The 23,261-nt window shown below is 47.1% G+C and overlaps 1 protein-coding gene across 1 annotated transcript in view; it reads right to left on the bottom strand.

Annotated features, from left to right (window-relative positions):
- The window catches only part of LOC144175010 (MAM and LDL-receptor class A domain-containing protein 1-like), a 197,355-nt gene that overhangs the window by 167,852 nt on the left and 6,242 nt on the right, over positions 1-23,261 (bottom strand). The window contains exons 2-9 of the mRNA XM_077704017.1: positions 19,018-19,146; positions 15,551-15,804; positions 14,816-14,906; positions 8,556-8,693; positions 6,258-6,425; positions 1,515-1,624; positions 454-547; positions 51-209 (exon numbers count right to left, since the gene is read on the bottom strand). Coding sequence (XP_077560143.1) covers positions 51-209; positions 454-547; positions 1,515-1,624; positions 6,258-6,425; positions 8,556-8,693; positions 14,816-14,906; positions 15,551-15,804; positions 19,018-19,146 — 1,143 coding nt within the window. The remainder of the gene's footprint in view (positions 1-50; positions 210-453; positions 548-1,514; positions 1,625-6,257; positions 6,426-8,555; positions 8,694-14,815; positions 14,907-15,550; positions 15,805-19,017; positions 19,147-23,261) is intronic.

The raw sequence follows: 23,261 nt of genomic DNA, 5'->3' as shown, positions 1-23,261 counted from the left end.
TTTACAACAAACACCGCTGGTAAAGCCATTTCACGCAATAAAGAATCTACCTGTGGCGTTCCCGATTGTATGGTCTCTACTTGGTCCAGCGAGTGTAGTTTTGGTATTTCCTCCACCCAGCATCCAGGAGAGCTTGTTTGGCCTGTAGGTCGCGACGTTTTGCCAGGAGCACCAGTTTTCCTCAAAGTCACAGCTTGTTTTCGATGGGGCTGCGTAGACACCGTATTTTGTACTGGTAACACTGCCAACACCGAGAATACCAGCACTAAGAACGCCAAAGATAGCTGGTTTTGGGGGGTCATTGAGCTGTCACAAGAGTTAGCGGCAACTTCAACGTTGGCCTCTTCGGCTAACGTTGCAATAAAGGTAAAATTTACTTAGCGTTCAGGGGGGGTGCGGGGGGAGGTAGGTGACAGGGGTTTATTTCGCTTCGAAGACGTTCCCGAAAGGTACCTGGTGTTTTATTGCAGCCATGTAGTTTGATGGCATCCACAGCGACGAAATTTATGGTTTTCCTTGCTGGCCACATATGGACGTCGAACGTAAGCTGTAAGAAGTTAAATTCGTTCATTTGTTATAATGTTGGAAACAATAACAATTAAGTAGGTGCACACAGTTTCCAGTAAGCAAGTGGTTCAGGGAGGATGCGAAATCTTCAACGGTGCTTTATATTTGAAACAAGTAACCTACAATCTTGAGAAATAGTGCAAACTAAAACGCGATCTATATGAAGTCTGTAAACCTTAAACCACTCGCATGGAAACATAACTTCACAATACAAGCAGCTTTACCATATGGCAGTTTAAAATGCGAAAACATCGCTTTGAAGTAGAACGACGTATCTACAGCGCAATTATCCCGTATTCGTTGCATGGCTTTTGACTGCCAGTTCATTTTTTGTATTGTGATTGATTCTCAGGATCATAGCAGCATGTCCGTATTTTAACTACAGATGTACACAAACAGGTTCCGTTAAAGAATCAAAAGGTTCAAATACGTCTGAACATTTGAGAAAATGTTCTCGCATGTACGCATTCTGAATCGGAGGATCAATGCTTAATGTTAAATTAACAGGTAGACGTCCAAAAATAAATATGTTGTCAATTTTTGTTTTATCTTCCTGAGAAAGTACGTGACTGTTTGCCAAGCACTGCTCCTCTGCCAACATTTGGAGAACAGCAGTGCAATGCTCGGTCGGCTGTTTTGAACTCTACGCCTTTTACTAATAAAATTTGGATTACCAAGTCTCCCCAATGGATTCTTGAATTCGCGAATCTCGAGTAATACCATTAAGCACTGTGTACTGTAATCATTCCAGGACACGGACTCAAAGGTGGCATGTACATATATGTGTAGAAGCATCTTTTATTCGCCCAATTCTCTGGTATAAGGAATAAAGATATATTTTACGAGGGTGAAACAAGGTGCATACTACGCTACGGCTATGCTATTGCGCATCATTGGAAGTTCAAGGGAAGTTCAAATCCCATCATGCACAATCAAACAAGGCTCACCTGGAAGTCCTTCTTTTGAACGAAGGCGAAATCCACCGCACTCCACCCACCCTTGACCAGGGGATCCGAACTTCTGTACCAAACCACATGTTCTATTCCCAACTTTTTTTCTGCGAAACGGGATTACAATGAAAATATTGGAAAGAACCCTCCGAATACCTCTTCACAAATTCAGAGCTCGTATGAGTGATCTGTTTATTCTAATAGCTGGACCATCCCTGTACCCGCAATAAGAAACAGAACGATTACCCAAGTTGCCCAAAGAACGCGGACGCTCTATAACAGAAGGGAAAGTAATCATACATACGCAAGTTGCAAAACATACGCATGACACCAATTTTTATCATCCTGAAATAGCAATTCTCCCTTCAGTGTCTTTTGAGAGATCAGACCTCGTTTCTATACGCGTACAAAAATCCAGCGCTTCCATTTTTGGAAAATGCAAATCGTTATTTTGTTTTTTTTGGTGGTTACAACACTGTGCGACCGTGAAATGAGCATCGTCTGAGCATATGCGTCGCGGACAAACATTTTATATTTTCAGCTATATTAGTGCAAGACAACGCCAAGCACAGTGGTTATAACAACCTTAATTTTACCAATAAAGGCACTGTATTAACGTATACACTGTTTGAGGCGCAAACATGCCAGAATGTTTGTGCTACTGGACCTTCAACTAGGCATTTTTCTCTACCCGATGACGCAGGCGCGGTTGTAAGCTCGGCTAAGCATACAAGCCCGTATCAGTTGCCCTTATACGAGACGATCAGTTAAAGCGTTGGACGAGGCCGCATAACTCCCATACAGGCTTAGAAATTATATAACATAATTTTTACCATTTCATTGTTTGTTGTTATTTCCCAAAGTTGGAAATTTTAGTTTGCAGTCTCGGCATAGGAGAAAAGCGTCTGAAAGGTGGAGAATATTGCGCGCGAGAGTGCATTCGCGCATTAACATCTTGGCGTCACGCAGCAGGGAGCTGGTTTTGTCACGATGTGAACGTCAGTTTTTGTAAGACCTCAGGCGGCTATCAGCGGAGAACCGCGCCCGTCACCGCTTGTAACATGGTGGGCTCTGGCTTTGCGGTGGCCTGTATTGCTGCCTTCTAGAATGTGCTTGTGGGTGAGCGTGACTGTGGAAGTATGTGCGCGCGCGCCCCTGAGCCGCTCAGATTGCGGCGGGTATGCGTCTGTAGTACAGCTGGTATTTCTGCAACTGGCGGGTACGCGCGCGCGTGTGGGTCCGCGCGTGCGTGCGTGCCCGCGTACTTCCCTGCGTGAGTGTGTTCGTGCGTGTGAGTGCGTGTGCGTGCGTGCGCCTACATGTGTGTGCATAAGTGCCTGTGTGTGTGCCTCCGTCCGTCCGTCCGTCCGTCCGTCCATTCGTCCGTTAGCTTGCACTACAGCAGACTGCTACTATTGCAGTCCGTTAGCTGCTACTATCACAGCTGGTATTGCTGTGAGTGAGCGCGGAACTGTTTGAATTCAAGTGGCGTACAGTATGTAGAAAACAGGAGTGCGGGAATTGTGGAAGTCCGCAATACCGACTCGATATGCACTTAGCAGACGAGTGGCATGAGGCGCTCCGAGACGGCACCAGCCTTGGCGACACTAGGGTGGAAAATAAAGCTGAGTTCCTTCCACTGCTTCGTTGCGAGCACGGACTCGATGGATGCGCAGCCGTGAACAGGGACTGCGGCATTGGCGCTGGGCGTGGTCGGACGGCGTGGTCGGACGGGTGCGGCGGCGTAGCAACCCGGCTCCTTAGGTTTTAGCCAGATCAGATCATCGTCAGCCGGTAGCGCCAGAGTCGAACGACTCCCGCCGCTCGGGAAATTTCGGACCTGCGACGACGTACAAGACGGGCGCGCTAGCCTGTTTTGCGAACAAACTCCCTTGAAGGCTGGTGTCGGTTGCCTTTTTGCATTGCCTGCCTCCCACGACGGCGCCGTGGACATGTCAGCTGCGTGCGGAGGATCGTCCCAGTCAGAGCCACTCCACAACTCTTAGGAGCAGTGTCCGCGCTACAGAACAAAACTAATCGTGTTTCGTCTGCATGGCAGCGCAGAGTGTGAAATCGGCTCAGCACTTCAAAGAAAGCGTCGCCTGCAAACCGATCACGCCAGGATAGCGTTTTGGAAGGTATGGGGTCGGTACGCCGGCAACATCATATTTGAGGGGTGAAGTACATTAGAGCCTCAGGCTGTTGGCCTCTCCTAACGTCTCATGTAGTCACTGTACTAAAACACCGGGACACTCGTTTTCAAACGCCTCGCCCCAGAACGCAACGCGTACTAAAAGAACACAGCGGGACAGCCACGTGCACGGCGTTCCGTTGTAGCAGCTGTCGTCGCGGCGTAGCAAAGAGGCATCGAAAACCAAGCAGTTTATATACTCATAAGCATTCCAAGCTCGTGAACCGCTGGCGCTTGTCATACACAAAGAGGTTAAAAAAATTGCTGGACTGCAAGTCTCCAATACCAACCAATGGGCTTGGCTGAAGCCGGCGGCGGCCACCTCGCTGGGGGAAAGAAACCACATGCTAAGTGCTTTGCAGCGGTCTTTGCGGACTTTCCAAGCGGTTCTCAATTACGTAACGGATTCTCAAGCTATAACTCAACACTGCGTACTATGAGGCGAGCCATGTCGGACGTCTCCGTATTGATTTTTACCAAAAGAATTTCGTTAAAACTCAGATCTCCGAGTACACGGACATTGTTTTTCTTTTTTCACATTATAGACTCGGACATGCAGCTGCAACAAAGGAAAAACAAATACATAAGAACTCGCAAAGTCATTAACACGTACGTCCGTTATTGTAAACTGTTCAAATGCAGAAATTGACCATGAAAGTTGTCAGAACAAAAGCAATTGAGAGTTTCCACTGTAGAAGGAAAAACAGCAGTTATGCAACAAACTAAGTGACGGTAAAATGCAGCATTTTCAGAAAAACAACAGGAAACACCCAGATTCCAGTATTGTGATAATAGACATAATGAAGGGACAAAAAACCGACACACAAAACTTTCATAAGTATGACAGTATGTTCATTGCATTGCTGCGCAACCTAACACACAAATAAACTGCAAAAAAAGAACCAACAATCTTTCTGGTAAATTACACCATGAGATTACATTTCCAGTGACATGAACTACCGAAAAAGAAGAAACTAGTTTGTAATCTGGAAAATAAAGTGTTTATTGTTTGAAAGAAGACAGACTTATGATCCAAGACATGCAATTGATAAAACATACTATCAAATGGCAAGCAAAAGACACTGACAAAAAGACACTGACGCAGCACAGTTCGGAAACCTACCAGCAAAGACATTAAACGTTGAAGGCGCAAATACTGCGCGACACAATGCAACGAGCATGATCAGTTTGGAATAAGCTTGCACGCGTGCAACTTACGTGGGAAATTTGACTCCCGGAGCCGCATTCACGCTGTTTACACAACCGCAAGCCACGCACGAACCAACCATACTTGGTTTGATCGTGTTACATGGCGCACACACGAATCAACGACACTTTTGCGCGCACGCACGGGGCGCGCCCTGCAACAACTACGCGTCTTCTGCCCTAGCAAGATGGCGTCGCGGCGGCTTTACTTTGCGGGCACCCCCTCCACTCCAGCAATTTTTTAAGTGCAATGCACTTCTTAAGCGACCCTGAACCTGCGTCCACCGGCGATGTCCGCGCACGTGGAGTTGGGCGCGCGCAGCCTGGCCGCTGACATGGCACATACCCACGTGGGGGATTGGCCAGGAATCTCCTCGTCTTCCTTGGCAACGGGGGGAGATGGGCGCGCGCTGCCTGGCCGCTGACATGGTACATACCCACGTGGGGGATTGGCCAAGAATCGGGCGTGAGAAGGGCTAATGCACCTGCTTAAAGGAGTAGTGACACGAAATTTCAAAGCTGAGATCCGCTCTAGCAATCAAGTACAACGACAACACAAATAGGTGTCTGTGAATAAATGCATCTTTCTTTCTTTGTAGTTGTGTGTGTGTGTGTGATCTCTCTTTCGGGAACATTACCGAACCGCGCAAATTCAACTCGTGCATTCGCACTTTCACATTCTTCCCCTCGGGGAATTGCGGGGAATTTTTTTAACCTCCTTGGTGATACATGTCCCCGTTGTTTAGCGCAAGGATAACTGTAGGTACATTTGAAGCAAAATATACGTAATTAACCACCATCGCCCGCGTTCATTTAGCTAGGAACGCTTGTTGGGTAGGTTTTTACGATAGCAAGCGAAAAAACAAAAGTGGCAGGGCAACGCCGGCACATGCGGGAAGAAAAGCAAGCACCAAAACAGCAGAACTCCCTCTGGCGCAGTTTCAGGCAGGGGGCGGGCGAGCACTGCGAAGGCGGGAAATTTGAATTGCTTTGGATGATAGCAGTGAGCGGATAACGGCGCTACAGCCTATTATAGCAAATCACTGCTATGAACTTGCGACAGCTTTCTAATTGAGTGAAACGGCTTCAATTTTCTTTCTTTGACAAAATAAAGCTTCAGAAATAGCTCCCAGATTATGTATCAGGAACTATTGCAACAATCAGTGAATGTTCTTACCTTGAAGATAGACGGATCTTGCTTCTCCGGTGCCAATATCGACATTTGTATAAATAGAAGAACACACTAAGCAAATGTTATAATGAAATATCAAGGCTCCCGAAATGCTTGTAAACATACTGTGTTAGGATGCTAAGAATAAAATATTTCTACTTGAAACTCGTACCTACTGCTTTAACCGTGATGGATTCCGGAAGATTCCGCTTCTTGGTTGTCTCAAAGGGGATGAAATAGTGAAATTCCAGGCATTGCGCATCTTTGCGGCCGGGAAGAACTGGGGAGGAGAATTGAGCCCTCGTGTAATTTCCGTTGTTGTGAAGAAGCAGCAGGCCACCTGAAAACAAAGGAAACATTGCGAAAAGGGTGATGACTACCGTATTCGCGGAATCTTCATGTGCATTGCTTTCCTCGCTGGAACTCTACACCACCCAAGCAGCGCCAAATGAAAGATTTGGTTCTAAATCTGCCTACATTATAGGTGATACGTTTTCATGTGTTCGACTATTGTTTTCCTGGTTAGATATTAGTCGGAAAAAAAAAACAGTGAAACAGTGACTTACCAACGCAGAGTAGAAATAGATTTGTATTCTTCTAGTGTAACCAACGCAATGGGCACATACGTCCCAGCAAGCGTCACAAAATGATGGTGAAAATTTACACCATCTTCCCGCGAGGGGAACCATGGGGTAGATGCAACACATCGGGGGTTGCCGTTGCGTTTCTGTTATGTTAGCGAAGTCAGCGTGTGGATTCCTGTTGTAGTGTATCCTATTTACGCAGCATGTTCACCCCCGGTGTGTCGCATCTACCCCATGGTTCCCCTCGCGGGAAGATGGTGTAAATTTTTACCCGAGCGCAAGCTGCGCGCTAACGCACAGCTGGCACGGCGACGGGAGCGAGCGCAGCCGAGGGCAAGCTGCGCGCTGACCGCGCTGACGCACAGATGGCGCTGCGGTGAGAGCGGCGGAGCGCGCAGCTGCTGCGGTGAGGAGATTTGGGGGAGGGATGCGGACTACACCAGGACAACGACGAGGGACAAGGCGAGTTAAAGAGATGCGTTGCATCTAAGATAAAGAAGCCGCCCCAACAGCCGAAGGAGCCGCGTTCCATGTGTCGTCTATCGAACGCCTTATGCCATTGCAACCACGTCTATATCAGCAGCACCAGGAAATTCACCAGAAGCTTAAAAGGGCACCAACCTGATTAAAAAAAAATAGATCACGGCAGGATGCTTCTGACTTCTATGATGCTCCTAAAATTTTGAAAGGCAGAAAGAAAGTGGAGAAAACATGCCCGCCGTGTGAGACCTTTCCTCATCTCCCCTTTGCTTTCCCAGGCATATATATATATACACTCAAGAAAACTTCCGAAAGCGAAGGGAGGAATGTGGTAGGTCCTAAAAACAGATGAATTTTTCTAGTCAGAAAGAAAGTGGTGAAAAAATTCCCCCCGCGTGGGATCCGAACCAACGATCTCCAGAATACCGGTCTGGTATTATGGAGGTCTTTGGTATTCTGGAAGTCTGGAGGCCCTTTGGTTTCCAAGGTTTTCTTGACTGCCAACCCTTATTATGTCTTAATTCATCGAGCCCCTCATTTCCCATTTCTGATTCGCTACATGCGTAGCGAGGGCCTCTGTTCTGGCAGTCTTTGTGCCAAAGGTAGCTTAAGAGGGTTCAACACTCGTCGACCACTCTCGACATGTCGTAGACACTCGAGTCACGGCTCGGAGATTAAAAAGAAGGTACCCCTCACCCCGAGTAGTCCGAGTGGCGCTGGGTACCACCCCCAAGTTCAGGCAACAAAAAATATCTTTACATAAATTCCGAAGAAAGTGATGGGGAAACAACCCCGCCGGTAGCCTAGTGGTCATCGCACCAGATCGGTATTCTGGAGGTCATGGGTTCAGATCCCACCCGGTGGGCATTTTTTCAGTACATTTCTTCTTCCTCAAAAAATTCTTCATCTGTTTCTATGACCTACCGCATTCCCCCCTTTGCTTTCCGAGGTTTTCTTAACTGCTAAACAACCCTTAGTCTGTCTTAACTCACCGAGCCCCTCATTTTCCATTTCTGATTCGCTATACGATATATATATATATATATATATATATATATATATATATATATATATATATATATATATATATATATATATATATATATATATATATATATATATATATATATATATATATATATATATATATACGAAGTTGACAGCGTTCGGTCACAGCAACAAGGGTGTATTTCGACGTTTCTGCCGAGCCGAGTGTCCAGCCTTCGTCGAAGGCCGGACATTCGGATGCAATTATGCTAATGGTCGACAACGCTCCTGAAAAGTGCAGACCGCACCACCTCTATTCTCTTGTGGAAGGGCATGTGTGATCCGGTGAAGAAGTTTGTCAGAAGGAGAGCCAGCAAGTATTACAGAAGACTATATTTGAGATACGAGTCACGGCTCACCAAGCAGACTGCCGGTAGAGTAGTCAGGCCACAAGAACCGCTCCCGGGGGTCTTCGAGATGCCATCCATTTTTTTCCGTCCCAAGGTCGTAGCCACAGGTGTCACCCCAGTCGAAATTGCAGGAACCACTTTTAGGCTCTGAAACAGTTGGAGCACGTAAGTGAAAAGAGGACTGGGCATCTCGGTTGTGCGAAGGTGAATGTTCGGGGGAACTATTGCAAGAACACTGCACGAACATAGCCGGCTCCACTTCCTTAAACATGAAATAACAACCGCCTAGCCAATTTTGTGGGGAATATGAAACCATTAGGCACATGGCTGGTAGTTCGCTCAGTCCGCAGGAACGGCCCTTTACGCCCCCCCCCCCCCAACCTGTCAACCAGTGCTCTAAAATTGCTGTTACGAAGAAGTCCTCGGCTACATCCTGTCTTGGCGACCCACCTCAGCAAGCCCACTTCTTCAATGCCACCCGCGTTCACTTCATACATCTCCCACTACAGACTCCTCCATGACGCTTCAAAAACAGCCACTCTATTAAACATCGAATAAATATTTATTCTCTTCCTTCCTGTTGCTAGGGTCTCCATAACGCGAAACAGCACGAAAAAAATTATTTGCCTTCCCCACTGTGCCGGACAATTTTGTGGGGAATAAGAAACCATTAGGCACATGGCGGGTAGTTCGCTCAGTCCGCAGGAACGGCCCTTTACGCCCCCCCCCCCACACCAACCTGTCAACCTGTGCTCTAAAATTGCTGTTACGAAGAAGTCCTTGGCTACATCCTGTCTTGGCGACCCACCTCAGCAAGCCCACTTCTTCAATGCCACCCGCGTTCACTACATACATCTCCCACTACAGACTTCTCCATGACGCTTCAAAAACAGCCACTCTATTAAACATCGAATAAATATTTATTCTCTTCCTTCCTGTTGCTAGGGTCTCCATAACGCGAAACAGCACGAAAAAAATTATTTGCCTTCCCCACTGTGCCGGACAATTTTGTGGGGAATAAGAAACCATTAGGCACATGGCGGGTAGTTCGCTCAGTCCGCAGGAACGGCCCTTTACGCCCCCCTCCCACCAACCTGTCAACCAGTGCTCTAAAATTGCTGTTACGAAGAAGTCCTTGGCTACATCCTGTCTTGGCGACCCACCTCAGCAAGCCCACTTCTTCAATGCCACCCGCGTTCACTACATACATCTCCCACTACAGACTTCTCCATGACGCTTCAAAAACAGCCACTCTATTAAACATCGAATAAATATTTATTCTCTTCCTTCCTGTTGCTAGGGTCTCCATAACGCGAAACAGCACGAAAAAAATTATTTGCCTTCCCCACTGTGCCGGACAATTTTGTGGGGAATAAGAAACCATTAGGCACATGGCGGGTAGTTCGCTCAGTCCGCAGGAACGGCCCTTTACGCCCCCCTCCCACCAACCTGTCAACCAGTGCTCTAAAATTGCTGTTACGAAGAAGTCCTTGGCTACATCCTGTCTTGGCGACCCACCTCAGCAAGTCCACTTCTTCAATGCCACCCGCGTTCACTACATACATCTCCCACTACAGACTTCTCCATGACGCTTCAAAAACAGCCACTCTATTAAACATCGAATAAATATTTATTCTCTTCCTTCCTGTTGCTAGGGTCTCCATAACGCGAAACAGCACGAAAAAAATTATTTGCCTTCCCCACTGTGCCGGACAATTTTGTGGGGAATAAGAAACCATTAGGCACATGGCGGGTAGTTCGCTCAGTCCGCAGGAACGGCCCTTTACGCCCCCCCCCCCACACCAACCTGTCAACCAGTGCTCTAAAATTGCTGTTACTAAGAAGTCCTTGGCTACATCCTGTCTTGGCGACCCACCTCAGCAAGCCCACTTCTTCAATGCCACCCGCGTTCACTACATACATCTCCCACTACAGACTTCTCCATGACGCTTCAAAAACAGCCACTCTATTAAACATCGAATAAATATTTATTCTCTTCCTTCCTGTTGCTAGGGTCTCCATAACGCGAAACAGCACGAAAAAAATTATTTGCCTTCCCCACTGTGCCGGACAATTTTGTGGGGAATAAGAAACCATTAGGCACATGGCGGGTAGTTCGCTCAGTCCACAGGAACGGCCCTTTACGCCCCCCTCCCACCAACCTGTCAACCAGTGCTCTAAAATTGCTGTTACGAAGAAGTCCTTGGCTACATCCTGTCTTGGCGACCCACCTCAGCAAGCCCACTTCTTCAATGCCACCCGCGTTCACTACATACATCTCCCACTACAGACTTCTCCATGACGCTTCAAAAACAGCCACTCTATTAAACATCGAATAAATATTTATTCTCTTCCTTCCTGTTGCTAGGGTCTCCATAACGCGAAACAGCACGAAAAAAATTATTTGCCTTCCCCACTGTGCCGGACAATTTTGTGGGGAATAAGAAACCATTAGGCACATGGCGGGTAGTTCGCTCAGTCCACAGGAACGGCCCTTTACGCCCCCCTCCCACCAACCTGTCAACCAGTGCTCTAAAATTGCTGTTACGAAGAAGTCCTTGGCTACATCCTGTCTTGGCGACCCACCTCAGCAAGCCCACTTCTTCAATGCCACCCGCGTTCACTACATACATCTCCCACTACAGACTTCTCCATGACGCTTCAAAAACAGCCACTCTATTAAACATCGAATAAATATTTATTCTCTTCCTTCCTGTTGCTAGGGTCTCCATAACGCGAAACAGCACGAAAAAAATTATTTGCCTTCCCCACTGTGCAGATAGATGACCTGCGAAGCTGGACGCAGTCCACGGAGTGCACGAAACCGAACAAACTTTTTTTGTGTGTTTTGTGCTTACTTCCTAGTTAATTATTGCTGAATGATACTTGGAAGTACACGATCTTTATTCAAGCGAGCAAACACGAGCTCTCTCTCCCTCTCCCGCGTCGTAAACATATTATTGTTTGTGTAGCACGCCAACATAGACGAGAATAGCTCGATTATAGAGGGTGGCTGACAGGGCGTGGTGAGCCATGAGACTTCAACGTTCAAATCCTCCACCAGCGCAACGGACATGTCATCGGTAGCGGCGTGGAGCACAGTTGTGGGGGCGCAGACCCCTCCTTTCAACCCCAACTGGTGCACGCATGAACCGGCGACCAGTGACGGGCGCATACTTAAGCGTGAAAACACCGGTGAAAATGGCGCTCCGGAACCATTTTAAGCTAAAGAAGAATTACGGGACTCACGCCGGCGTTCCAACTGGGAAAGTTGCTCTTCACCGGGAGGTTAACTTAGAGGGGGCAACTGCGGCTGCACTAGTTCAGCGGCGGCAGGGGCTTTCCGTCGGTTTTACGCCCATTCGCGCTTCTATTCACTCTCCGCAATCAACTGATAACGGCGATACCGCTGTTGCAAGCTCATTGCGCAGCTTGTGAAAGGTGCATGGGTGGTGGCGAGGGAAATAACACGTGTGAAAGAAGGGTCAGCGGTGTCGTGGAGGAGCCCCGGAGTGGCCACGAGTAAAGCGGCATCACCGAAATAAAAACTGTGTGTGTGTGTGTATTTTGGGGGTGGGTGGGTGGGTGAGGGAGGTTAGACATATACTGCTTCGTAATAAAAAGTCGGACGTTATTACTGCAATTGGACTCAACCCCGAAGCAGGCTTGACTGATTATATCGCTTCCCGTTGTCCCCTACATCCACCAAATTTTCTCCTAATCAGTTTCACCAACACGTACTATCAGCAGACTTCTCGTGTGTGGTGGCCAGTGTCCCTTTGTGATCACTATGCCACGCCACAGAAAATGGATAGCATACATGCGCGAAAAAAATCCAGATTTCGATGGTTTTTTTTTCTAACGGAAAGGGTAGGTTTTGTTGTTGGGAAAACACTGATGGTGTTACAGAACTCCAATGTCTTAGCTAAAAAGGAACGATACACCTTTCGGTGTTTATTTGAAGAGAACTCTGATCATATAGAGTAAATCGCCCAGGTTTTAACATTACGGGGAAAGGCATGAGGCATGGTAGCTTGATTGCATGTTTGACAGCAACGAGTTGCTTACATTTATGCGTTTGCGAGATAATGTAATAGGCGGTATGTCTAACAGAGGTCCCCAAAGCGCCATCCTGGAGGGCAATTTCCGCTGTCCGCAAAGCCTTCCTCCCAAATATTCTCCCCTCCGTCTCCCCATTTCTTCTCTCCATTTTGCCAACCATTTGCAGTAACACACAAAGAGGTTTTACCGCAAGACATGCACAGTAGGCAAAATACCTCTCTCTAACGCTCGATCTCAATGCTCCGTACTGCTCCCGAGGTCTCTGCTGATAACACCTGGTTTGAGACTAGTAGCTTGCGATCATGTGCGGCTTTATCAAACGATAGCCGTCCCTTTTCTCGCTTCGCCCAACGCGTTGGTCTCGCCACCTACTCTCGTTGTGAGAAGCACTTCCTGCCGTACCTGGCGGGTCAACAAAAGATGAGATAACGCTCCTAAGCCCGCAGTGCGCGAATTTCTCGGGTGCACTAAATTCGATGTCCCACCAATCGTTACTGCATCGTCCTGCCAATCCACAGCGTGCATATGGTGTGCGGCGGCGGCCGGGTTTCGGCGCAGGCCTTGGCTGATTACTTGCCTTTAGCTTACACCAAGCTCCTGTTTGCATTGTAGGAGCCGTATTTGACTGATATTTATTAACAAACTAACTGCGTCCCCAAAAGTCTACGACGATTGTTGTTGCTCTTTCCGGCAAAAAAAAAACACGAAACTCTTCAGTGAAATTGAATCTTCAAACTCTCTTGTGTATACGCCCGAACGAGCCCAGAAAATGTATAAAAAGGAGACATGCCGCTTACATAACCCGGACAACAAAACAGGTTACAGGGTGAGCTACGCTTCCGCTTACGGTGCGCGAATGCGTGAACATTACTTGTACTGGAGTCTGTAATGCATGTGTGGGTGGATTGATTGATATTGCGGCCTTCAAGAATTAGTGAATCGTGAGTTGATAACGCATGTGTGAAGGATTGATTGATGTTGAGGCGTTCTACAATTGGTGAATCGTCCATGAGCCTGTGACGGCTTGTGTCAGCTGCCAATGTAGATGTCACGGTGGCGCATACGTGCGTTCTCTCCCAGTGGAAATTTCGATAAGAGGTATTTGGCTGCGCTCAGCCAATAAGAATATTGATGACAGGTTGGGGCAAGGGGGATGAGGGGACGCCACGTTTTTTCGCAAACTGAGCCAAGTAATGCGTCATTGATGCTCACGCAATACAAAGTAGAGGCCCTATCATCATTGAAAGTGGAATAAGTGGAGCTCTGAAAGTGAAACCCAATCTCGGACAAAAATCCTAGCGGCGGTGATTGTGCACCCAAGGTAATGTACGCGAAAAGTTCACAGAGTGCGCGTTAAAGCGGGTTATCTCGTCTTTTGTTCCCCAGCCCGGCACTGCAGACAGCGCTTCTGACGGCGAAAATAAGTTCCGTAGAGAAGACGGATCTGCGAAGCGGGAAAAAAGATGGAAATCGCGCTGATTGGGCTGCGCATGCTCACATGGTGCCATTGTCAAACCAAACGCTATCAGCAGATGTCGCCCGTGCAATGCAGAGCCGGCAGCTCGAGTGTCATAGGCAAGCGTTTTGCCGACTGTAAGTTGAGTTTCTCGTAGCACACGTTTCGTTCTCAGAATTTTGTCGCTGCACGCCAGCTGTGCAAAAAGCCCCTATATACAAAAGGCAGCATGTAGGTGTTTTAAGCACGTTTATCTGCAGGAGCAAATTGTTTTACATTGTGCAATGCACCTTAGTAAAGGTTCGACAAAAGAGGCAGGCATTAAATGGCTGCTTCGGCGCCGCTGCAAGAGTAATTGATTAAAACTATGACACGGATAAAATTAGTCTATCGTAGGGGCCCTCAACACTTTTGCAAGCAAGAAAGGGTCCACAGGAATACTCATGATTCATGAACTGTCCTGACACATCGCATAAATATTTGGATTGACGCGTGGCTCCATTTTTTATTTTGTAAAGCCCTTGCTCGCACTTGCCGGTAAATTATTTATATCAGATCAGTTGCCCGAGCCATTTTATAATAAAAAAATGACCGGACCGCTGGACTCTCGAAGAAAAGAAGGCTATTCGTAAAATGTAGACTGAAGGATTGGTCTGCTTCATTTCCACAAACACTGAGGTGGAACAGGGCCCGCAGAAATGTGGTCCAAATTTTGTCACATAGGAGTATACAGCCGCATAGCTGCACTTACCAGGGGGACACGCTCCACTTTCTATGCTCACGTCGTCCACAACAAATGTGCCTCTTTCAGGAGACTCAGGGACGTTGTAACGGATGTGGATCTGCGAAGGCACCAGGAGGGAGAGATTGATGCCAATATCAGTCTAAATTGGCCATGCCCACAACCAAGAGACAACAAACGGCGAGTAGAGAAAACTACATCATTTGTTGAACAACTAACTGTGCCTATAAACTCAAGTTCTCTAATTCCAGAAGGAATCACCGAGGAAATAAGTAAAAGTTTAGAACGAATGTCTACCTTATGTGTGGTCGTATAATACGAAACGACTCTGTGAGACCGGTTACACATCTCAGTTCCCGAGCACAAAAGAGAAGCTGCAGAATGGTTCCATTACCCTACCTGTTCATGATTTTTCTGTGTATTCGTGTCTGACGTCGGTTTCGGGATATTCAGCACAACGCGTTTCCGTACAGGGAGTTCCGGTTGCGCTTTTGATACACGACCTTTCCGTAAACCGGCAGAAAACCGACCATACGCAGGTGTGTTGGTGAGCGGGCTTTTTGTGCATGAACGGTTCGCTGCACAATCGTTCTGGTACACGCATGTTCCGGTACTTTTGCGATTTTCTTGCGATTTTCTTGCAATTTAAAGTTATTCCTATTGAATAACGCACATTTTGCGAGCAGAATCTCGTGAGACTAACTGGCTGAAAAATAATTCCTCAAGAACCTAGTTGTCACTCACCTCTACGTTTCCTTCATGCTTCTCCGAAAACTTCACGCGCTGCCATCTCCCGGCCATCTGCTGTTGGGTGCCGTAAAATGCAGGAACGACATGCAAGCCCCGGAACGTATGAAATGTGGCTCGCACGTGACCCGTGCCTGATTGGTGGTACCAGGCAGAGAAGCACAGAGGCCCGTCGGCGTTGCGCTTCAGGACGGCGATCCGGGAGCCATTGGAGCCTCTCATAAAAGTGGCATAGGCTGCCGAACCTTCATCTGCAAAACGCATCATTAACCTCGTGAGATTACAAAACCCCTAACCACTGGTGTTAATGAATCGACAGGAATTTGTATAAGCGGTATTGTAGCACGTGCGGCATTTGCCTATGTACCCCCGTCGGATTTCGACTGCACATGATTGCGAAAGATATGAAAGTTCGGAGCACGGCTGATTCTAATAGAGTTTGCGTTTCAGACGAAACCAGTTTTTACCCCCTTGATATCGTTTTTTTTGCTAGCTATTATAAAATCTCCAAGTTGTGAATGTCGCATCCCGACCAGAATTTTTTTCATGATTCTGTGAAGGGCATGGTGTCCTGTTTTGATCGGTGGCTCTTTTTATTTATATGGGAAAAGATGTGGAAGGGTGTCTTCAACACGTGCAACAGGTTATGGTCATTTTTCAATGATTGGTTGGGGTTTCTTGGTATTTATTTGTGCTTGTAATTGGGGCTTTCGGTGATTTCAACACTGATATTCGAGGTTTGTGTAAAAAGGCTCGCGCACTCCAAATTCTACAGTGAATATCCGTCGGAGATGAACAATGCCATTTTACCGAGAAAAACAAATTAAATATTTTACATTGGTGGTGAAAAACACTTATTAAGACTAGGTACAAGTGAGAACCATTTTACCGAGAAAAACAAATTAAATATTTTACATTGGTGGTGAAAAACACTTATTAAGACTAGGTACAAGTGAGAGATAGAGACGGTGTTAAGGGCCGACCCTGTACAAACTCTAGGAGGAGTCCCTAGTCCGGGACCCCTGTGGCTTCCGTAGCGGCGCGTGCCCTGGCAGCGAGGGCTCTTTGGCCCTCAAGGTCGAGCAGCTGAGGAGGGCAGCCTCCCAGCTCTCACGGGTAGGGGGGGGGGGGGGGGAGCGAATGGGATTGGGGGAACCGCCGGGTTAGGTGGGCATGCCCACACCATGTGGAAAGTATACGCAAACAGGTGATCACAGTGTGGGCATTCCCCGGAGAAGGGCGGATTGAAATTCTTAAGTATCGCCGGGCACAATACCGTGTTAGTGTGTAGGCGTAAGAGCCAGCGCTCGTCAGCCTTAGTCAGGCCCGGCGCCGGAGGCGCAAATCGGAGCCTGTTCGATCTGTATATCGCTGTGATATCGCGAAATGAGGTGACCGGGTTAGGTTCTGGATCGTCAGACGATAGAGGGCGAGGAGTGTCCCGGGAATCAAGCGCGCGGGCTGAGGCGTCGGCAGCCTCGTTACCACCTAGTCCTGCGTGAGCTGGAGTCCAGATGACAGAACGTGTATTTGGGCGGTCCATACAATATTAGCCCTTGAGGATTCAAGGCGCGCGAAAGCATGATTTGTTAACCTTAGTAGGTTTGCTTGTGTTGATTCCTAGTGTATATTTTGGAGAGTACTTTTTCTGGCGTCACTTTTGTGAAATTTGTCTTCCGGCGCGGTTTTTCTTCGGTCTATTTAGCACGACGAAAACCTTGACGTTCAGAAAAAACAACAGTTCGATCACGACAGAAGTATAAAGAGGTGTATTCATTGGAAGGCTACTAACCCTACTGATAGGACGGAGGACACAGCTATTGTATATCGACTTCGCTTAGCGCAAAATAAACCGCATGCGCAGTTGAGGCAACATATAGGTAACTATGAGACGTTATCGCGTCGTTATTTCCTAGTTTTCAATGCTGGTTTCCCAGCTTGACCTCATGCTCACCATTTGTGAGGAAAATGCTGCCCCACCTTTTCGCGACAGCAGAATAAAATGGCTGAGCACTGGCCAGATTCTTTTCATGAAGCTTCGGATTACTGTAAACAGTTGTTGTACCCATACCAACACCAAAAACAAGGTGGCGTATGTTGCTATATAACACTGGTGCGACCGCTTTTATACTTTTCTCAGCATGAGTAGCTTACCCATTTAAAATGTAAATAGCGAAGAAACAGATTCGTCCCCCCCCCCCTCACACACACACATATTTTGTTTCCCAGCTATTAGTGCCACCAAAAACTGTGAACATAGACACGCAATCTGTAAGCTTTTAAAGTAATTTTTTGAAACAGAAAATGCTAAATTACACTCCTGCAACTCTACAATAATCGTCAATTGAAACTTCCCTACAGCAATTCCAAAAATGATGCGGAATCACTCTTCTAAATTGTATTAAGAAACTCACACTGTACAAAGGGCAGTAGGTTTTGTTAAAATTTTTATTTTGGCCATCTTTTTCCTCGGTGAAAACGTTTCGGCACTTAAAAGGTTCGCAAAGATGACCACTATAGCCAGCGCAGTTTTCAAATGTCAGCGCCCGTTATTATGACAAAAGCAGACGTACCATACTACCGGCAGGTTAGGCTACAGTACCGATCTGGCCGTTTACATAAGAGATCAACATGACTGTTATTACCCCTGGCATTTGCTGCATCTTCTTCAAGGTCACAGCGCGACCCTGGCTTGAGCTACTAGCTAAGGTGGTTCCGCCCCATTTCGGCTCATTTTGGTCATGACCCAACGAAATAAAGGCAACAGAGAAAAACACGTTTTATTATTCATTCATCAACAACTAAAAAATGGCGTGCGTCTAGCAAGCTTCCGAAGACCTTTCCGAGGCGTAATCTTTTCCGTTTGAGCAAGATGTACGCAGGGAGAATACACACACACAGGCTGAAAACTTTTCACTAGAAACACTGGCACGTCGCATTTACTGGAGCAGGTGAGAGATTTACTTACCAGCTTGAGTAAAATAACGGGAATTGTGAATATGCTTTTTTAGTGGTGATCGGTGTTTATCCTACCTATCGAAACCGTACTGCTAAAGCTATTTTTGTACGAATTTGTTTGTGTGGGATGAATATTTTCGCGCTGTTCTCCGCCTACGCATTGTTGAGGAAGTTATTTTCGAAGACAAGAGACCCAAGGATAGGCTCGGGCTAGAATCCAGTCTCTGAGCGACTTGTTTCCCCGCATCAATATGAAGGACGGAAGTGATTAGTGCACGTAATGTCTTTTGCGCCTTCCACCACAAGCACCGAGTTGTGTTCGTGTTGCTATATTGGTGCTATGCTCTCGCATGCACATCAAAAAGGGAAAAGGTCTGCCTAACGAAAGAGTAACGAATGTGAATACGCACGATTGGTCACTGAATTTAAAATGAGCAATGGACACTGAACACTCAGAATTCTCTGCTGGGGAGCGTCGCATATCATAAATAATTGCTGTGACTCACCTGAGCCGAGTGTGTGATCGATTACGGGGCCGTGCTTCGTGTCAGCAACCTTACGAACTTGAAAGCAAGCTTCTTGGCCACATTTTCCTGTCGTCCAGTTGCAAAGGCCATCCTCAAACGTGCAATTATCTGTAAAAGAAGAATGTCTACTGAACAAGCACAACTAAAAGCGGAACTGAGCGTGCAGAGCGATGTAACTGAACACTAAAGGAGTAGTGACACCACATGTCAAAGCTGAGATAGCTATGCAAAATGCTTCCTGGTTTTAGGTGATATCTTCCAGCAAGTTTCAACACTACCCGTTCAGTGTAACGTATTTTAAATTGATTTTAATCTTTGCCCCCATGAGAAATCCCACAGCGGCCCAACTTGACTTCTGCTGCTTGCCCCAAACTGCCGACGTCGGGGCTCCCGTGGCGTAGCGACGCTCTCGCTGCGGTTGGCGCTAGCTGCTACGCCGTGTGTATCACGTCAAGGTTTTGGTACTGACGTTATGATGCCCGGGCGGGTTTGGATTGTGAAGACCTCGGCCGGGCTGGGCCAGAGCGTGCGCTCGCTCGCGCGCCAGTCCAGACCGGCAGCGATGCGACAAAAACGGTGACGTCACGGGCGCCCTCCTGTCATGGCAGCTATTCAGCGTTCGTTTTGCCGAAACCAAAACTGACACGACTAAATGACGCCGTAAATCATTGTCTACGCTAAGATCGGCAGTCTAATGTGCCTTTTTATTATTAGTGGGCTGGTGGGCACCCATAGCAGCGAGAAAAACGTGACACAAAAATTTCCTTTCAGTACGCCTTTAAAAGAATGTTGCTGCTAGTAAACTAGTAGTTGCTTGTAGTGCGGTAAAGGTAAAACGTGAGCAACGAAGACGGCCCCACTAGCACATCTTGCATAATATATTGCTAACTTTCAGCTTTAGTATCGTTTTACTACGTTCTACTTCTATGCAGTCCCATTCTATCAAAGAACTCAAGCAGTCATCCCCAAATAGGAGAAGGATCTTGGCAGCCGTGCGATGCCTAGATATTGCCTAACGACAGTATGTATGTATGCATGTATATATATAGCGAATCAGAAAATGGGAAATGAGAGGCTCGGTGAAATAACACAGAAAATAAGGGTTGGCAGTGAAGAAAACCTCGGAAAGCAAAGGGGAGGTTGTGGTGAGTCATAGAAACAGATGAAGAATTTTTTGAGTCAGAAAGAAAGTGGTGAAAAAATGTCCGCCGGTTGGGATCAAAACCTCCAGAATACCGGTCTGGTGCGATCGCACCAGACCGGTATTCTGGAGGTCGTAATGGCAAGACCAATGCCAGGAAGTGTACTAACATGTGGCTACGCGTGCCGCGTGTGGGTGCGTGTGTGTGCGTGTAGGCGTGCGTATGTGTGTGTTTGAGTGAGGGAATGAGTGAGTGCGTCAGAACGAAGTGGTGCGTTTCATCACAAAAGTATTTTATGCAGGGTACACCAAGATCTGACTCACGTCATATCCGTCACTAAAGCGACGTGGCCAGAAAACTTGCCAGTGACGCTGCGGCGCACGGATTCAAGCCCATGCCCTCTCGAGCCCTCTCGTCGCAGCGGGAGGCACGTGGTGCTCTACCGACTGCGCTATGAGCTTTTTTTTTGCTTGCCTGTCTTTGGTATACACGTTACGAACAAAAAATGATTACAAAGTGTGAAAGGACACCAGGACGTCACTTGCTAGTGCCCCAAATACCGAAGCCATGCCACACTTTCCAATACATTTAACCAGTCAGGTGGACAAGGTTGGGCTTTATACACTTTTAGGATGTCCGTACACTCTGGCCGAATAACTCTCTGCTCGGCCTTACATCAACATCATTATGGCGAACTGCATTCGAGGTTTCCATATACTATGCAGGGCCAGCAACATCAAAAGATCATACGTGATGCCGCTGTAGTTTTCAACGGCCAAGAACCTGATTTCATGGCTATCTAACGGGAAATCCCTTTTTTAGTGTTCGCAGCAAAACGATTTACAGTAACACCCCGTCCAAACAGTCTATGAATGCGTGCTCTACTGTTTCTGCCTTTTTACAAACCAAGCAGTCAGGGCCCCAGGGATCAAACAAACCTTTTTGAATCATCCAAGCTTTAACAGGTAATACTCCTGCATGTAGTACTTAAAAAAAAAAGACTTCACATCAGGCGTAACGATCTTTTTTTTTCGCACGCTAACATACATCTTGTCCTGGCCCTACACTGTATAAGGATCTGTGGGAAAGACTGGGCAATGCCGAACCAAGAATGCCTGTATGCAGCTTTTTCTGGGCACGCTAGCCCGATACTCGAAAGAAACCCGCGAGAATAAAAATCTTGCCGCAAGGACAAACTCGCGTAGATAGCCATGAATTCCACCGTCTCGAACACAAGAAGTAACAACAAATTCGGGCAAAACTCTACCCAGGTGCACTTGACACACGGTGCGCAAAAAAGGGTATTGCACATTACGCAGAAAAAGAAAGTGGTTCACTACCTGGCGCCAAAAAGGTGCGCCAGAGGAAGTCCGCCACATCACACTCGTCTAAACAGGTTGGTTCGGCTTGTGCGCTCCCAAGTGGAACACCAAATAAATACAGCAAACACCCTGTTCAATCTTTGCACATTTGCATCGAGAAATGTAAAACCTGCATCACGTACCAAAGTTTTGACACAAAGAACAGATTACACACAGTCGCTCGCGCGAACACGGACAACTGCATACCTCCCCCGTTATCCACTTTATCACAGATTTCGGTGGCTTGCCTGCACACGAAAGGGTTTTCGTGGGGAACGCCTAAATACTTCATTGGTGTATCTATCCAGCTGATACCTGCGAAAGTACGTGGCTTCCCCAACCAGCTACCGTGGCGGAAACCTATACACGTATCCCAATTGACGGAACTACCAGTGTAGAGGAAGAACCTTTTAAGAACACTTATACTTGTGTGGAAGCTACTCATGTCTTGGAAAAACAAAGCAATGTCATCCACATAAGCGAGCACACAAACTTCGCAGGACTGTAATGAAAATCCGCAGATTTTCCTATTTTTAAGTATGTTTACACAAAACGTTTCAATAAACATACAGAACAGCAGCGAGGACAGCGCACACCTCTGGCGTACAGAACGGCTGACCTAAAATGGAGCGCCTCCCGACTTGTTGACCACCAAATGTGTACTACAATCCTTGTACGCCATGCGTACACCATCCGTCATCGTTTTCCTGCGTTTGTGTGCTCAAGAATTACCAATAGCGATTCGTGGGAGACCTTGCCGAACGCTTTTTCTAAGTCTATTTGTACCATTGCTACTGCTTGTTCGAGGCTATGAGCAGTGACGTGAGCAGCTCTACAAACGCTCCTTATGTCCTTCCCTATGACTCATTTCGATAGGACTGCCGTCTAGGAGATGCGAAGCAAAGTAGCGCATCATGACGCTATTGGGCACCGACAGTTTGCGTCTCGATGCCAGTGCCTTGGTGTACGGGGGACGCGCATGAATTAGGGCAAGGCTCCGCTGTGGCGGTGTTCCACTGACCGTTATGTTTCAAGCTGTTGTTTCTGTGAATGTCATGTTTGGTTTTGATGTCCCGGAATAAACCGGTTTTTGTTTTGTTTCTTGCGCGTCGGCGTCGCTTCGTCTGGCAGAGTCAGGCTCGCGAACCCTTCGGATATGATGGAGGTTCCCTTAACATTCAACTGCTCTGTGAAGGCACCTTTCACTTTCGGGTTTTACCAATTCCTATGAAAGAGGGTTCAGGCACATTTTTTTTCCCGCTACCGCCGCTACACTTATTTCTTATTGCCTACACTCTGTATTCAATCCGGGATCCGCGCTTACGAGCGGATACCGCAATATATGGAATAGGCAGAACTTTATGCCAGGGAAAAATGTTGGCCGCGTTTGTGCCATGCCGAACATTTTCTTGGTTTCCGCCCACCGTTAATGGACGCGGTGACAATAATTAAAATGTGAAATTAATTTTCCGGCGCGGATACTCCCTTGTAATTAAATCTTTCTGATTAGGTGGTCGTAATCTTGACCGCAGAAAGAAGGATAGAGGCAAAAGGTTTTGTTCGGCTGGTTGGAGAGGCTGCATTTTTCAGGCCACAATATGGTCTATTGTATCTGTCGTGATATCGTTATCGCGGATGGCAGTCGAGTCTACGCCCTTTCGACATACCTTCTAGTGAAGGAACTTTCTTGTGACATTTGCCTCGCCATATCATCGCATTT

Source organism: Haemaphysalis longicornis, unplaced genomic scaffold, assembly GCF_048455015.1.
Source record: "Haemaphysalis longicornis isolate Haplotype H1 unplaced genomic scaffold, Haemaphysalis longicornis Haplotype H1 scaffold_3, whole genome shotgun sequence".
Taxonomy (NCBI): domain Eukaryota; kingdom Metazoa; phylum Arthropoda; class Arachnida; order Ixodida; family Ixodidae; genus Haemaphysalis; species Haemaphysalis longicornis.
This window is presented reverse-complemented; position numbering and strand designations above follow the sequence as displayed.